The 18,069-nt window shown below is 43.0% G+C and overlaps 1 protein-coding gene across 2 annotated transcripts in view; it reads right to left on the reverse strand.

The window, feature by feature from the left end:
* Window positions 1–18,069, reverse strand: part of AGO2 (argonaute RISC catalytic component 2) — a 59,777-nt gene that overhangs the window by 16,606 nt on the left and 25,102 nt on the right. The window contains exons 4-13 of one of the 2 annotated variants that reach the window (XM_065054526.1): window positions 14,725–14,906; window positions 13,108–13,244; window positions 12,847–12,981; window positions 11,170–11,257; window positions 9,294–9,441; window positions 9,017–9,136; window positions 8,546–8,668; window positions 7,224–7,357; window positions 4,115–4,299; window positions 2,256–2,415 (exon numbers count right to left, since the gene is read on the reverse strand). In XM_065054526.1, coding sequence (XP_064910598.1) covers window positions 2,256–2,415; window positions 4,115–4,299; window positions 7,224–7,357; window positions 8,546–8,668; window positions 9,017–9,136; window positions 9,294–9,441; window positions 11,170–11,257; window positions 12,847–12,981; window positions 13,108–13,244; window positions 14,725–14,906 — 1,412 coding nt within the window. Of the gene's footprint in view, window positions 1–2,255; window positions 2,416–4,114; window positions 4,300–7,223; window positions 7,358–8,545; window positions 8,669–9,016; window positions 9,137–9,293; window positions 9,442–11,169; window positions 11,258–12,846; window positions 12,982–13,107; window positions 13,245–14,724; window positions 14,910–18,069 lie in introns of both variants that reach the window. The other variant, XM_065054525.1, reaches the window with a different exon arrangement.

Here is an 18,069-nt window from a genome sequence, read left to right on the forward strand (position 1 = left end):
GGAATCTTGCAGCGAATGAGTCAATTTGCACTTGATCGGAGTCGGTCACTTGTAGTGTGACAATAATTAGAAGTCCTGGTAAGGGTTCTGACACTAAATGCTTAGGCGTATTTTAAAAGCGTAGCTAATTGTAATTTGTCATTAAATTAGTAAAAATAATTAACTTCACAGAATCACAGAATGGACTGGGTTGGAAAAGACCTCAGAGATCATCCAGTCCAACCCTTGGTCCAACTCCAGCCCATTGACTAGATCATGGCACTAAGTGCCATGTCCAATCTCAGCTTAAAAACCTCCAGGGCCGGTGAGTCCAGCACCTCCCTGGGCAGCCATTCCAATGCCTGACCACTCTCTCTGCAAAGAATTGCTTTCTAATAGCCAGCCTACATTTCCCCTGGCAGAGTTGAAGCCCATGGCCCCTTGTCCTATTGCTGACTGCCTGGGAGAAGAGACCAATCCCCACCTGGCTAGAACTGCCCTTCAGGTAGTTCTAGAGAGTGCTGAGCTCAGCTCTAAGCCTCCTCTTCTCCAGACTAAACAAGCCCAGCTCCCTCAGCCTCTCCCCATAGGGCTTGTGTTCAAGTCCCTTCCCCAGTCTTGTTGCTCTTCTCTGGACCCGCTCCAGCACTTCAATGTCTTTCCTGAGCTGAGGGGCCCAGAACTGAACACAATACTCCAGGTGTGGCCTCCCCAATGCAGAGTACAGGGGAAGGATCACTGCCCTTGTCCTGCTGACCACGCTAGTTTGGATACAGGACAGGACACCATTGGCCTTCTTTTCCAGTCTTGGAGAACTGCAGTCTTTATTAATCAGGCTATAGACAAGAATAAAAGTTGATTGCCTGGCTTCAAATGATACCTGAGAAAATTAAAGGCCTGTGCACATATACAGATGCTGGGATTTTGTTTCTGAACAAAACAACAGCGTTGGTAAGAAGTGCAAAAATTGTGGTTACCATAGGTACGATTTTTAAAGATTCGGGCGGTTTTGAGTGTGTTTTGTTTTGGTCTTTAATTATGCTTCTACGTTCTAAAGAATCCTTTAATTAAGATACTAATCCACTGCATTGAGAGTAGAACAAAATAATACATTGGAAATTTTAAGTTTCCTTCCTTAATAAGACAACTGGACATGAGAAACTTTAGGGCACCAGAATTTTTTTGTGTATGTGGGGGGGTTATGTAGGCAGATTTTGCTGTTTTCAGACCTTCTCTAAATAGGAATTTGAAGGTAATTATAACAATATCACTTATAATGCAATTATACAAAGAAAAAGCTGTTCTATTCCCATCCCCTCAACCAATAGAAAGTAATGATCAAGGAGTTTTGTTTTAAATACCCCAAAGGCAGAATTCCCAGGTGTTGTGTGGAGTTGTATCATATTTTTCCTTCCTTTAACTCCATTTTCACGGCTTATTGCTACAATGAGCAGAATTCAACTTTCTGGCCGCATTAGTTTTGTCAGCACACGCCATTTCATAGAGTTTATGTTTGTGAATCCAGTGTAAAACACACAGAATCCCAGAATGTCAGGGGTTGGAAGGGACCTGGAAAGCTCATCCAGTGCAATCCCCCCATGGAGCAGGAACACCCAGATGAGGTTACACAGGAAGGTGTCCAGGCGGGTTGGAATGTCTGCACAGAAGGAGACTCCACAACCTCCCTGGGCAGCCTGGGCCAGGCTCTGCCACCCTCACCAGGAACAAGTTTCTTCTCAAATTCAAGTGGAACCTCTTGTGTTCCAGTTTGAACCCATTACCCCTTGTCCTATCATTGGTTGTCACCAAGAAGAGCCTGGCTCCATCCTCCTGACACTCACCCTTTATATATCTGTAACCATGAATGAGGTCACCCCTCAGTCTCCTCTTGTCCAGCTCCAGAGCCCCAGCTCCCTCAGCCTTTCCTCACACGGGAGATGCTCCACTCCCTTCAGCATCTTTGTTGCCCTGCGCTGGACTCTCTCCAGCAGTTCCCTGTCCTGCTGGAACTGAGGGGCCACAGCTGGACACAATATTCCAGGTGTGGTCTCCCCAGGGCAGAGCAGAGGGGCAGGAGAACCTCTCTGACCTACTGACCACCCCCTTCTCATCCACCCCAGGTACCATTGGCCTTCCTGGCCACAAGGGCCCAGTGCTGGCTCATGGTCACCCTGCTGTCCCCAGGACCCCCAGGTCCCTTTCCCCTACACTGCTCTCTTGATATGACACACTCTCTTTACAGTAAAATACCCTCTTCCTTTTTGAATACACCTTACCTTCCCTGTGGCAGCAAAATGTTATTTACGCCTCCTAATTTGACATTTATTTTTAGGCAAAGGTTGGAAAGTGTTTGGGGTGTTGTTCTCTGCACGTTTTTCATCTGAACACACTGCGTGGCCATTCCCAGCACCGTGTCGCCAACGCGCTTCACCTCCGCTGCGAAACAAAAGGAGAATATATTGGCGTATTGCAAATCTAACAGCGTAGGAGACATTAATTCAGTGGTAATTAACTACACCTTGAGTTTTAGCAAAGTGACTGTTAAAGCTTAAACAATAAAACTTAACACTAAACCCAGCCTCCAATAAACCTCCTCCTAATTCTGTTCTGCTCTACCCGCCGACAGCGCAGGAATTGGGGCATAAATACAACTAAAGGCACTGCTAGCTTATTTATAAGAGTTTTTAAAATTACACTAATTGTAATTTTAGCATTATAGTGTTTTATTATCAGCATGGCTAATAAAGTAGGTAACGTGGATAATATCAGGATGATAAGCGCTTGTTTTATTATTAAACGCTGGACTAGTAATGCAAACTTAATAACAGTAATGTGCTAAGGAATACTCAGACAACCGGTTCATCACTTGCATAAGAACTGTCCAGTTTTATGGGATGGCCCATAAAAGCTTAAAAGAAATTAATTAAGAATAAGTCCTGTTGTTATCAACAACATTGAGACTTAAGGGTTGTAAGTGACCCACAGTATTACAGTCAGGAAACAAAGAAATTTAGGCTCCAAGATGATACAAACCCCTTTGGGAAGAGAAGAAGGAAAAGAGCGGGGGGAGAGGAACAAGAGCACAGGGAAAACACAGAGATATGATCAGAGGGGGCAGAAAGAACTGTAATTAAAGATAATGACAAGGAAAGCAGATGTGAGCGGTACCGCAGCCTCTTGGTGGTTAAACAGAGGAAACAGCCCCCTGTTAATGCCAAGCAGAAAAGCCAAAGTGGCAGTTTGCACTGAATTTCTATTGAACGACTTAGAGACGAGCAACTTCATCTGCAAGGCTGAATTCAAGGGGGGAAAAGGTATTATTTTGTTAAGGTTCCCTTTTTAATCTCTTTATCTTAGATAAAGTTGGGAAAAGAAAGTTAGGAGATTATTTTCTGCTGTAATGAATTGTTGAGGGTGAGGGATGGGATAAAATAAATCTCAGACATCAGAGGAGAGAGAGAAAAATAATGGATGGTGCTGCAATTAGTCAAGGTGAGCGAAAAAGGAGGAAGGTAGGACAGGAAAACAAGCAGTCCTGCCTGTAGGAAGAGCTGCGTAAAACCAAAACCGTTTGCCTCAAAGATATTCAAACCTATGTGTATGTTCTATATAAAATGCACTAATTGTCAACCTGCTTCCAAAAGAAAGTTTAATTGCTGAGTTTTCGCCTTCCGTGCATCTGTGTCCTCGCAACCCAAGAGTTAAAAAAGAACAGGAAAATAAATCAATTGGCAGAAATCTTCCCCTTCACTTATTTTGCCAAAGGATGATGGTGTGAGTGAGCAAAGATGCTCTAGAGGCTACAGAGTTCTTGAGGTCGTTACATCTGCAATAATTTGTATAGTACATACATTTTTAATCCACTGCCTATTAGTCCCATCAATTCCACAAAAGCCCTGGTTTCACTTTTTCACAACCAACAGGAAGAACGTGGAAAAGCAAATTAAAAGCACAGCCAAAAATAATTAAAGCCTTATTATAAAACATCATGCAGCACAAGGGTAAAATTAATTTACAGCCCATTCCAAGCGGAATTTACAAGTTTAAATCTGGTTTAACTATATATCATTCAGACACCCCAACAAAAATACATGGAATTGTGACGGAAGCATGGGCGCTCGTGATTTGAACTCACCATAGACGGGTGTTTTCCCTGGCAAAATGACCACGACGAGCTGCAGGCCGGTGTAAGTGTTCTTGAGGTGCCTGAACATGGGCTCCACGCTGTCGGCCCCCTGTGCGTATTTACAGAAACACGGCTGGCCCTGGATGGGCATTCCCGCGTCTCTGGAAATCTTCCGCAGTTGTTCTGTAAAGGTCCTGGAGGATGGAAAGAACATACGTTAGATTCTCCGGTAGCAAAATCCATCTTGGTTTTACCATGAGGTAAAACTCGCAGAGTGGCGCCCTCTGGGAATTTAGCTGCGTCTTTAATTAACTGCCTATGTAGTCACTGAAAGAAAAACAGGGGAAGACAAAGAAATGCCCTGTATAAAAGCTTCACGTCCAAACCAAATTCCATCTTAATCTTCCTATGGGAGATTCAGTATATTTGGAACATCAGGGCAATGATGGTATTTTGGATAGTCTGCTCTACCCAACTTCCATGTGTCTCATGTTCCTCCTTTCTCTTGCTGAGGAAAAAAACAATAGAAGGTACCAACAATCGCGTCGCAACGGATCTAACGTTAGCGATAATGAATGAGAAAACCTTGCTTAGATATCAGAGAAAAGGTGTTTCATGGGGGTCAAGACAAACTTTCTCCAAGGATGGTGCAAATATAAGTTGCTCTTTGATGGACCTGGTGAGAAACTGAGACAACCTGATTTGTCAAAGGCTTTTATCAGTGCAAAGTCCTTCAGCCCCTGATGAGTTGCAAGCTCGACTGCTTCTCCTGACTCGTTATTAATATTAATTAATACTGTGGTAGCATTTGGCTCTCTTTCCTTTTGAAGGGACACAGTGCTCACTCAGAGATGTCCTTCTTCAGCACTTGGATTATTGATCAGCATCATAAATGTGATCCCAGGTAGCAATACTTCAGTGGCATCAACACTGACAAAGCCCTTTGTATTATTTCGAAGTGGATGTCACCCCAAGTATCTAAAACCATTGCTTGTCTTCACCAAAAGGTGCCAGGTAATCCAATCTTACCCACTGAGAGGGTGCAAAGATTTAGTTTCTTCCAAACCCATCATTAACTTCATGAATCGTAACAGCCTGTAAGCTTAAACCCTGCAGCTTGTGGCTTCTTGCAGAAAAACATGTTGTTTTCCCTGGCGGAACAGGCACTCGCCACTGTAAGCAGAAAGAGTCAGCGGCAAAACACGCAAGTCTAAAATGGTGCAGGTTTTGAGCCTTTAGCAGTTCAACTGTAAGTCTGGTGTCTAAGTGGACAGGTAAAACAGGGTAATTTTGAAGACTTTTAGGGTTTTGGAAGGTGTTTACTCTGCCGGATCTACAGCTGTCATGTTCCGAATTGCTCATCAAGGTGTCACAAGAGACAACGTGTTTCAGCTGGACGCAGCCATGTTCCTAGTGTGAAGGAATGTCCTTTCACGGTAAGAATCATAGCATGGTTTGGGTTGGAAGGGACCTCCAAAGCTCCCCCAGTGCCACCCCTGCCATGAGCAGGGACATCTTCACCAGCTCAGGTTGCTCAGAGCCCCGTCCAGCCTGGCCTGGGATGTCTCCAGGGATGGTTCATCTACCACCTCTCTGGCCAACCTGGGTCAGTGTTTTACCACCCTCAACAAACTCCATCTAAGCCATCAGATAATTTTATTTTGGCTCATTATATTGAAGACTTCTTCCTATCTCTTAAAACTAAGCTCTCCTACACAGCATTTCCACTAGAAGCAACAGCATGAAAAAGAAAACTCTCTGGCAGCTTAGTTCCCTGTTTAGGGCCACAAAATTGGTGAAGGGTTTGGAGAGGAAGCCGTATGAGGAGCGGCTGAAGTCACTTGGTTTGTTCAGCCTGGAGAAGAGGAGACTGAGGGGAGAGCTCATGGTGGTTACAGCTTCACCACAAGGGGAGAAGGAAGGGCAGGAGTCGATCTCTTTGACCACCAATGACAGAACCCAAGGGAATGGCAGGAAGATGTGCCAGGGGAGGTTCAGGTTGGACATGAGGAAAAGGTTCTTCACCCAGAGGGTGCTGGACACTGAACAGGCTCCCCAGGGAGGTGTCACGGCCCCAAGCCTGACAGTGTTCAAGAAGAGACTGGACAACGTCCTCAGACACACGGTGTGAACTGTGGGGTTGTCACATACAGGGACAGGAGTTGGACTTGATGGTCCTTGCGGGTCCCTTCCAGCTCAGGACATTCTCTCATTCTGCCATGTCCATGGAGAGAACAAGTCCCTGGCCTTACACAATGGGAAGAAAAATCAAAGGTAAGATCCCCGCTGTTTGCTCGCCGCTTGTTTGGAAAAAATTCCAAGCTATTTGGCAAATCATCTGACGGAACACTGCTATGGCAATGCTGCTGTTATGAATAAATCACTGTCCTGCATTCGCCTCACAAAGAGCAGCTGAGTCACCTGTGAGGGTTCAGCTCTAAGAGCTGCACTTGCCTGTGCACGAAGGGAAAGCAGCTGCCTGAAAAGAACAGACAACCCATCCACACGAGCACGCACGCTGTCCCTGATCTAAGAATGGGAGATGTCACTTTGAACAACAGCCTTTCAACAATCACGTTCCGTCCCAAGACCGAGAAACCAAATGTGAAAGTTACGTCCAAACGCTCAAAGTCAACAAAACAACAACTAGTCCCCCTCATCTTGCAAATACAGCAACTTGCACATGATGGTCACTGTAGGGATTACAAAGTTTTAGACAAAAGCTGGATTGCTTTTTAAAAATTTTCCTTTTAAATAAGCTCTGCACGAATACATCTGTTCCATATAACCAGGAAAAGAACTTAAGTGACAGACATGTTTTCACTCGACAAACACGTAGTGATAAACACCCTTCATTACATCATTTCAGTCATTTTAAACTCGGTCCTAAGGCCTCACTGCTTAGAAACCCGCCATACAGTATAGATTGGTTGTGGTAAGTCTGACTTGGAGGATTTCATGATTCCAGCATTGAAATCATATTGGCATAACTCAAAAGCCAAAGAGACAGAACTCCAAGAGCACTGTTCAAGACATATTGCCATACTTAACAAAATAGATTTCCTAAATAAGTGAAATGATGATATGTCCATAATTAATAATCATGAAACACACTTACTTCAGATGAACTTCAGTGCACTGGCGCTGAGGAGCAAAGCACGCGATCGCCCAAACCTTGATTTCAATTCCAGTGTGAAACTGCTTATTCCTCATGTCCCAGACTCCTTGAACTGGTGTGGCAATTGCTTTGTTCTGGAAGGCAAAAAAAACCCCAAAACATCAATGCAGAGATTGATTCATGCTAACAAAAACCAGTTCTATTTCTGCTTCCCTCCAACTAGCAGGATGTTTATATTCTCAGGGCTTTCTCTCCACTGTTCAAACATCTATCCTGTCTTATAAAGATCATTTTATTGATGCAGCAGGACAGCTTGGTGAAATATAAAGCTCATAAAAATAAAGCTCATATCGTTCTTTTTTATTGTCAATGGTTTCCCTTGGTTATATATATCAGCAGCGGATAGAAATTACATATGGACAGTAAGTCAGACTCATGCTTGGAATGTAATGTTAACAGGTATTTTTCTACAGTGACTTTACAACTGCTCAGTGAACTTTCCCCGAGCAACTTCAGTGTTATCGATGTTTTATGCAACACTGAATAAAGGGAAATAGTGATTATTCAGAGGGAAATAGGTTGTTCAGCTTTGACCTGGGCAACATGTCTTTTCTCCCATCAAGCAGACATTACCGTGATGGAGAGAACAAGGGATATAATAAGATGACTAATTCTGATAATGTTCATTAGCTTAATATGTATCAAGGCTTTCCTCTTGCATAAAAACAAGACATATTTTATATATATCTTTTTTTGGAAAGACACCACAATAGGAAGATTTTGTCCGAAAGGTCGACTGAAAAGCCTTTGTAGAGAAATAAGCTGTGAGTAAATACTCCAACAGGACGAGATGGCTCAGAGAAAAACATGTTGATAGAGATAACAGCTTAAGATAGTTGCCTAAATACGGCCGCTCTACACAGGACACTCAAAACCCACCAGAAGTTCAGGGAGATTTCAGAGTTCGGGGAGGCAAAACCAAACAATAATAACTCAAGTTGTTTCTGTTCTTCTCTGCACACAATTTAATCTATTTGCAGGTTTCTTCTCGCACCACACAATAAAACAGTGCGTGAAAGACAAAACACAGCTCACAAACATTTGTCTCAAGTCTATATAAGTGCTATACTTTCCAAAATAAAGAAGCTATGGAGGGACAGATCATCACAAGTAAAATGCCCAATACGATGAAGGACTTGGAGAAATTACTGAAGTCTGAACATTACTTGTGTGATGACTTTATGCCATTACACCCAACACTACTCATTTAAAGTAACCATAGGATGGAAGTTATCACAGCTGGTAACTGATGTTCCACGTACCCGGCCTCCGTAGAGGATGGACGGAGGCTGCAGGACTCGACCCGTCACATCCGTCATTTCATCTTTGACCATTATTCCGAACTCACGAACATAGGGGTCGGTATTAAAACTCGCGCTCCGCATCTGCAATTAAAAGGAATTTGGTACTTCTTGTAGAAAAGTAAGTTCTTTTTATGAGATACGAATACCTTCTGAGATGACCTGCATTTTGGCACATATCCCTTATATATAGGTGGTAAGCATTCCGAGCCATCGTTAACTCCACTCGGATACACGGACGCCTCAAAATTTGAAGTGAAGCAGCATAAATGCACTTGAAAAACCTTTTGTGAGAACGTATTTCTCTGCGATTAATGGAGAAAGTCTTACAAAAACATAACCTGGGTGCAGTGCACAGATTAATCTTTCTTTTACTATTAGCAGACACTAAGTGCATCCCTCCACTTCTCTCGATATCAGCGGAACGCTCACCAATTTGCTAATCTCCTCTTGGCGGTCAGGCGCTGATCTGGCGGTTGCTCGAATCATAGTGGAAGTTTGATTGTCAGTGAGTTTCTTGATGCATCTTTGTCCCGCCACTATGTTGCACACCTAAAACATCCCCGCGTAAAACAAAGTTAAAAGCCACAATTCAACTATATTTTGTTTTCCTAAATTGCCAAAGGGCTGCTCAAAAAGGTTTGTTACCATTTGAGCCTTTTTTCCCTCTGACCCTCATTCCCAGAATATTATCTCAACATTTACTTGCCTCGAGAGGAAGGTACGTGTGTTTCTGCTCCTGCCCAACTTGTAAACACGGAAGGTGAGGGTAGCGTAAAACTAATTTGTGCCTGTCTTTAAAATACTGAGCTACAGTGCATTCAACTGTCTGTCCGTTCTCCTGTTGAAGCGGGAATCTGTTGGAAATCAAATAGGAAAAGGAGACGTTACTTTATGCAGCATATTCTCCCACACTTGCTCAATGCCTTTCTTGGTGTAAATTAAACTTAATGGAGATTAAACCCATCTTGTTTAAATGATGCAAGTTCTATAATTAGGATTCCCTTGTTGTCACCACTGTGTATTTTCTAATAACACCAGAGAAGGCTGTTTCTCTAACACTCGATACCTGAAGCTATGAATTAAGTTTCCTAAGAGCCTTTGAGACAAAGATTAATGTTTTCTGCTTTTCTGGGATACTTACAGTTCTACATTTTATGATATGTCATGCACAGAAAGTAGGAAGCTACTATGAGTAAGCTTGTACTAAGAGTACAAAACAAAGCCCAAACAATTAAATACCAGAATTATACATTGATCAGTTACATTCTTCTAAAGAGCTGGTATCAGTTTTGTTCTTTATACTACTTAAAAATGGGAATAAATACCTGCGCGTTCAAGGTCTCTGCAAATCTTGGGTGATTTAGTTATTAAATACAAACATCTTCTCCAGAGAAAAAACAGACTGGTAATAAGATTAGAAAACTGATCCCAACTGGCACCACTTTTCTACTCAACAATTGTGGGAAACATTACGCTACCAATAGGGCACCAGTGTTGAAGAAATCCGTAAATTAAAAAACAAAGCCACAAACAAAGCAACCTACCACAGATCTAAAACAAAAGGATTGTTTCCAATGCGAGGACATAGAAAAATGGGCCGATTCCAGTGGGATGAAGTTCAACAAGGCCAAGTGCCGGGTGCTGCACTTTGGTCACAACAACCCCCTGCAGCGCTCCAGGCTGGGCACAGAGTGGCTGGAGAGCAGTCAGACAGAAAGGGACCTGGGGGACTAATGGACAGGAAGCTCAACATGAGCCAACAGTGTGCCCAGGTGGCCAAGAAGGCCAATGGTGTCCTGTCCTGTATCCAAACTAGCGTGGTCAGCAGGACAAGGGCAGTGATCCTTCCCCTGTGCTCTGCATTGGGGAGGCCACACCTGGAGTATTGTGTTCAGTTCTGGGCCCCTCAGTTCAGGAAAGAGATTGAAGTGCTGGAGCGGGTCCAGAGAAGAGCAACAAGACTGGGGAAGGGACTTGAACACAAGCCCTATGGGGAGAGGATGAGGGAGCTGGGCTTGTTCAGTCTGGAGAAGAGGAGGCTTAGAGGTGAGCTCAGCACTCTCTAGAACTACCTGAAGGGCAGTTCTAGCCAGGTGGGGATTGGTCTCTTCTCCCAGGCAGTCAGCAATAGGACAAGGGGCCATGGGCTTCAACTCTGCCAGGGGAAATGTAGGCTGGCTATTAGAAAGCAATTCTTTGCAGAGAGAGTGGTCAGGCATTGGAATGGCTGCCCAGGGAGGTGCTGGACTCACTGGCCCTGGAGGTTTTTAAGCTGAGATTGGACATGGCACTTAGTGCCATGATCTAGTCAATGGACTGGAGTTGGACCAAGGGTTGGACTGGATGATCTCTGAGGTCTTTTCCAACCCAGTCGATTCTGTGATTCCGTGACATTCATTATAGGATCGAAATAGAACAAAAAGAAGAGCAAAACTGGGAAAATACTTTGAGGGGTATTTTAAATACATTGATCAAAGAAAGTATCGTTTTCCAAAACAACTTTTCCTGTGTTAATAAGGCAGGCAAGATATTTTACCAGCCTGACAGTAAACACGCGCTTAAAAAGAAGCAAAACACTTTACGTTTGGTGACTTGCTGGTCGTCGGGTGACATTGCACACTCTGTACTTTCTCTTCATTTGTCCACAGTGTGTTATCTCCACCTTCAGACCTAAAAATAGGAAAATAGGTGCCCTTGATTGCTACAAGATGTGCATTAAAGCCATTCGCTAATTAGCATGTTCTGAGAGTTAATAAATGAGCACACGTGCACAAATTCAGGATGCTAATGCCACATATTTCCCCTCTCTATCAAAAGCGCCAATAACTTGCCAAACGCCACCCTGATCTTCCTATGTAACTTGTTATGGCTCAAAGCGCCACCTATTATGAAACCTCCAAGAAGTACCAAGTTCTCATGAATCCCTCCAAAACCTGCACGATGGTATTTTCATTAAAAGATGAACTGCTACCGCAATACCTCCATTTACAACCAGCTTTGCTGCAAATTCCAGACGACTTCTTCTATCTGGAGAAGGAAAACTCTTGTGGAAAAAAGGACAAAAGCAGCTGGCAGTTCAGCACCTGATGATATTTGCACAACATTTACAACCAGTGCAAGCTGGGGATGTATTTATACTTTTCCTGCCGACTTCTAATTGGGCAAAGATGATTTTTGCGGATGTTTCGTAGAAAGAAGGAAGCTGCAAGATGGATTTATGGGGGTTGTTTTTCTAACTTGTTTTCTTCTGTATCATGAAGGAAGGACCTTGATTTTCCACAACCTTTGGTGATCACAAACAGTAAGATTCCTTCCTCCTCTTTGATTCAATCTTTACATATTAGAATAAGTGTAGTAAGCTTCCAAGAGAGTACATGTATCAAGAGAGTATATGTATCCTTTATGAGATATCTCAATATGCAAAACCACATTGCTAAATTACAAGTAAAATCTGGAATATGAAAATCCTGACAGTAATAATTGGAAAAGTTTAAGGTCTGGTAATTCTTTAATGTTTTTAAACATGAAATCCCAGCCTTTGTGACCAGTTTGAACTCATTAGATGAGGAACTGGAGTATCTTTGTCATGGAACTGGCACTGTCGATATGTTCCGAAAGTGAAAAAGATGAAGTTTTTGTATTTCTAACTGTTAACTTGTATTTACTTTAGAGATAAGAGATACTTTAAAAGAGTAAAGTACTACAGTAAATGTAGCTTCTCAATATAACGAAGCAACACTCACTTGGGGAGATAAATTGTTTTTAAGGAGACTGACATAGCAAGGGATGTTGCTCTACATGCTGAAAAGATCTCAGCAGTGCCTCGAGTCTGTGATAATGCACTTGTGTGCATAACTGAGCTCTAAATGTGGCCAGTTGAAAAAGAAATAACAAATGAATACGCTCACTTAACTTTTTATGCTGGTGATTCATCAAACCTGAAGACGCATATTTGCCTGAACTGACGCAACTTTGCTTTTATTCACAAAGTGGCCTGTCAAGCTACAGAGATTAACCCATGTAGTAAGAAAAAAAGCCAAGTAGATTGAAACTTAAAACAATCAGTAAACTTCCGAAAGTCTTGAAATATATATAAGTAACAAAATAGTTCTTGCCTCTTAGTTTTGCTCAAAAAATGATGCGCCGTTTGGTGCAATAAGCTGCCTCTCAATAAGGCAACTGCTAGAGAGTATTTTGAATACGTAGTGGTAACAAATCATCAGATAGAATCAAGCAGTTTTATGTAATTTAATTATTACCTTTTATTTCTTTGGTAAACTTTACCCTTTGGGAATCTGTCAGAGGTTTTTGTTGTTCTTCAATGCTTTTGAAGTCCAAAACTTCACATACAAACTCGATAACTGGCTGTGCTTTGTAAAACGCAGTTGCAGACACTGTAGGCGAAAATGTTACTGTTATTTAACAATACCGAGGAAACTTTCAAGAATCCAACAAACAGAACCAACTTTCCGGCTTTCCAATGAAAGAGAAAGACACGCCAATATTTTTATAGGACCTACCATCAATATTCAACATCATTTTCCATAAGGAAGGTCTGACTGATTGATGGAAGCCAAACCAAACTTCTCTGCCACCACCCAATGGATTTGAGCACCCTTCTGAAGCTGTAAAGAAAGATCGCCCCACAGGAGTATATCTGCAATAAACAACAGAAATTCAGAGCATGAAAAGCCATAACTAACGTAAATTCTCATATTCAAAAGCACAGAAGTGTCAGTGTTTCAAATTACCAATAATCTGAGATTCCTGTCAGGATTCAGGTTACAACTCTCAGAATCCATATCGCTACAGCAAGAAATCGGCTGTAACTTGTGTTGGTTTATTTCCAGCACGTTTCTTAATACACCTTCTAATTCAAATTAAAGGCAATAATAACATTTTTTCAGCTATGTTTCAGTAAGAAAATAATTAAACATCTCCACTACTAATACAACGACATAATAATATCTCCCCTTGTGTATGGCTTGATCTGAAATCCATGGAAACTTTGCGTGGGTGAACAACTCATCTCACAAATATTTTTGAGGCATCTTTCACCTTGGTAATTCAGTCCTGCACGCTTTATATCAAATTAACCAAACCAGCGTCAATATGTTTCTCTGAACAAAGATTTGTGCCTAACTAGTTTGGGCTGGGTGTCATAAAACCTGGCTAAAGGGATTTTCTTTTTATCCTTATTGTAAGGATAAAGTCAATGTAACATAAAGCTATTTAAAGATATTTACATAAATTGAACTCATTTTCCCTGTTTAGCCCTTTGAAATGGGAAAGTTCAGCTCCACTAAGCTTTGTTCTTTACTTTCCCATCAAATGTAATTCAAACAGTGGTCTTGAGCAACTTGTTAATTAAACGCAGTGTCTCTTGGGTTGGACGGCAAATGTTGCAGATCTCACTGGCTTGGAAAAACAAAATCATTTTAAAGTTTTTATTTTCTATAAAAATAGCTACACTGAGTGGTGTTCATGTCCTCCTAGCACAGTAGCCTTTATATAAAATTGGGAATAAACATCTGCCCAAGGACATGTAGGAACAAGTTTTAAAAACATCCTTACATGTCTACTACGTTCCACACAGGGAAAGTTCCTTCCCTGAAGCCTAGAGAGAAACGGGGTACGACAGAGATCATAGTTTGGGTTGGAAGGGACCTTCAAAGCTCCCCCAGTGCCACCCCTGCCATGAGCAGGGACATCTTCACCAGCTCAGGTTGCTCAGTCTCATCCAACCTGACCTTGAATGTCTCCAGGGATGGTTCATCCACCACCTCTCTGGGCAACCTGGGCCAGTGTTCCACCACTCTAATAATGAAGAATCTCTTAATTACATCTATTCTGGATCTATCCCCTTTCAGTTTAAAATCATTACCTCTTGTCCTATCATAAAATGTCATAGAGATGGCAGCAAACATCACACAAACCAGCAGGGAAAAGGACTTGTGCCCAGGCTGGATGCTCCTAATCCCACACGATGAGCAGAGAAGCAACATATTGCCTCTCGCTTGAGCACACCAGAGCTATTATTTTGGTTGAGTTACAAAAGCGTGGCCTGCCCAAAAAGCCACTGAAATGATTCAAAGAACAACACGACATCCTAAACACCATCAGGGTCTTCCCCTCACCTCATGGAAGGCAAGTGCCTCATCACCACGTCCAGTGCCTGGATGGTTTCAAACGGGACACTCGGCAGCCGACCAGAAAGAGCGTCGTGTAAAGCCTGCAGACTCACGCAGGACATCCATTTTATGGCCACCTTAAATATCCTGTCCTTTCCTTCTCCTGGCAGCGTGACCTCCAGCTCCACCTGCAACAATGCCAAACAACAAACCAAGATGATTCTTTCCATTTCAATGGGAAAATGGGGCTTGGACGGGACGATGGATTCCTCTGAATGCTACAAAGCATAGGAGGAGACAAAAAGCAGTAATGAAGAAACAATATTCATTAGGTACAGCCTCTTTTTCCAGCTAGATCTTCCCAAAGGTGTATTTGAGAAAGCTGCCGTGCATTTATGTACATCTTTGAGGTAACGTTATAATTGAGAAGTGCTTGCGTAGCAACAGGGAGGTCTCTGTGAAGATCCAATAATGTGATTTCCAGTGCCCAACACATGCTAATGCATCACTGCTCATGTCGACTCCTGAACACCTAAAATCACAGAATCCCAGAATGTCAGGGGTTGGAAGGGCCCTGGAAAGCTCATCCAGTGCAATCCCCCCATGGAGCAGGAACACCCAGATGAGGTTACACAGGAAGGTGTCCAGGCGGGTTGGAATGTCTGCACAGAAGGAGACTCCACAACCTCCCTGGGCAGCCTGGGCCAGGCTCTGCCACCCTCACCAGGAACAAGTTTCTTCTCAAGTTTAAGTGGAACCTCTTGTGTTCCAATTTGAACCCATTGCCCCTTGTCCTATCATTGGTTGTCACCGAGAAGAGCCTGGCTCCATCCTCCTGACACTCACCCTTTATCTATCTGTAACCATGAATGAGGTCACCCCTCAGTCTCCTCTTGTCCAGCTCCAGAGCCCCAGCTCCCTCAGCCTTTCCTCACACGGGAGATGCTCCACTCCCTTCAGCATCTTTGTTGCCCTGCGCTGGACTCTCTCCAGCAGTTCCCTGTCCTGCTGGAACTGAGGGGCCACAACTGGACACAATATTCCAGGTGTGGTCTCCCCAGGGCAGAGCAGAGGGGCAGGAGAACCTCTCTGACCTACTGACCACCCCCCTTCTCATCCACCCCAGGTACCATTGGCCTTCCTGGCCACAAGGGCCCAGTGCTGGCTCATGGTCATCCTGCTGGCCCCAGGACCCCCAGGTCCCTTTCCCCTACACTGCTCTCTAATAGGTCGTTCCCCAACTTACACTGGAACCTGGGGTTGTTCTGCCCAGATCCAAGACTCTACACTTGCCCTTGTTCTGTTTCGTTCAATTTTTCCCCGCCCAGCTCTCCAGCCTGTCCAGGTCTCTGATGGCAGCACAGCCTCTGGCGTGTCAGCCACTCCTCCCAGCTTGGTGTCACCAGCAAACTTGCTGACAGTCACTCTATTCCCTCGTCCAAATCATTGATGAATATATTGAACAGTACAGGCCCCAGCACTGCCCCCTGAGGCACTGCACTAGATACAGGCCTCAGCTGGACTCTGCCCCATTGACCATGAAATAAATAGGGGTCTGTCGCTGGCTGCCAGGATTCATGAATTTCTGGTATTTGCTCTCTAAAAGCCACAAACCCCACCAACCTCTTATTTTTAAATACCAAAGCAAGAACAAACTATGACCCCCCCCCAAGTACTGGTGATGGTATCAGGTAGAAACAAGGGCACTGCTTTGATATGTTGTTCCCTACACTGAATTTTTTTGCCTAAAAACCGCTGGCAAACTACATTATGGTAAATTACTTTAGCCGATCACTTGTAATTACTTGTAATGCTGATTTTTTTCTCCTCGTTACACCAAAGAAAGCCTGAGCACAGAAGTTCTTGGACTAAAACTGAGGCTCGTCTAAAGCAATGAGTAGTTCTGGGAGCGACTACAAGAAACAACAAGATGAGAGAATCCTTTGTGCTATATACAAATAACAACATTGCATTTTCCTGTCCTAGGGAGTTGACAATTTAAATATCAAAGGCATTCGCCTGACAGAAAAACTGCAATTAGTGGGCTAGCAAAAATAATACATGGGTAGCAGCAAGTTATTAGATGCAATCATCTGGTCTTTCGCAACAGCGCCTTCAGTCAAAAAATAGGAAAGATAAAAAACAAACCTTCCTGTATCCCCCCCAAAAAACAAGCTGACAATAGTACGCAGTCAAAATTAGCATTACAGCCGCATCTCCTCTAGTACAAACATTATTCACCAGGAGACTGGAGCAGAAGAAGGAGCAACAGTCGGTAATTACGGGTTTGCTGGTCTGACTGGGGCCCGGAAGGTGAACTCCACTGAAAACCTGTGCAAACCAAGGTTCAGGTTGGATGCTTTCCATGAAGCCTTTTTGTCCACCATGCCAGCAAAAGGTCTTCAACTTGCACCTCATTTACAGTGGATGGAAGATCCGTCACTCCTCAACTGCGCTTTTCTTTCAACTCCTCCAAGTTTCATAATTTCTATTCTCGCCGATGCTGTTAAAACACAACTCAGCTGACTATTAACATCTTCAATTTATGAAGCTCCTTCACCGTGATGGAATGGAAAAGATGAAGAGCAGGACTAATTGTGTTGCAGTATCTGTGTCCCCGGTAGAAATAAAAGACCTGGGATTGAAGAATTTCTGCTGCAGTTGCTATCAATGAAGTTTGCACCACTCAATTCGGCCCAAACAGTTTTTGCTGCTGGGTCTATCCCACTTCAAAACAGTTGCAGTCACTGCTCAGATAAATAAGGTTTAAATTCAACTTCTCAGGTTTATGTTCCTTTAGTATCTCACCTGAATTACACGCTACTGAAGAGTGTGTGTTTAAAACAAAATAATCAAAATACATTAGGATTGAAAAATGTGTCCTTAATCAACGTACTCAAGGTCATACTGCAATCAGAATTGAAAATTAAACTTGTCCATGTGTTTCTGGGGAGTTCTTAGTACTCCTCTATAAAATATACGCAACGCTACGTGATTATTTTATGGTGCTTTGAGCATTCAATGTGTCTTTTCTCAATCTTTTCCAGAGGAAATGAGCTTCCAACCAAGTATTGGATGCCGAACTCCCATGGACTTGTTCAGAAATCTGGAGCTAAGCAGGATTTCTGTATCAAACTGCAACTCTGTTCATTCATAATTACTGTTTTCCTAATTAAAGATGGCGTAAGACATAACCAACCCCAGAAATCACAACCTTCTTCCACTAAGAGTAAGGATCCTCTATTAATCATTGTATGTTCATTAATCTTTTCTATATGATCCTATATGTAATCAGATGCGCAGTAAACGCGCAACATTTGTTATGTACGGAATGGCCAAAAAACCACCAAA

Source organism: Columba livia, chromosome 2, assembly GCF_036013475.1.
Source record: "Columba livia isolate bColLiv1 breed racing homer chromosome 2, bColLiv1.pat.W.v2, whole genome shotgun sequence".
Classification (NCBI taxonomy): domain Eukaryota; kingdom Metazoa; phylum Chordata; class Aves; order Columbiformes; family Columbidae; genus Columba; species Columba livia.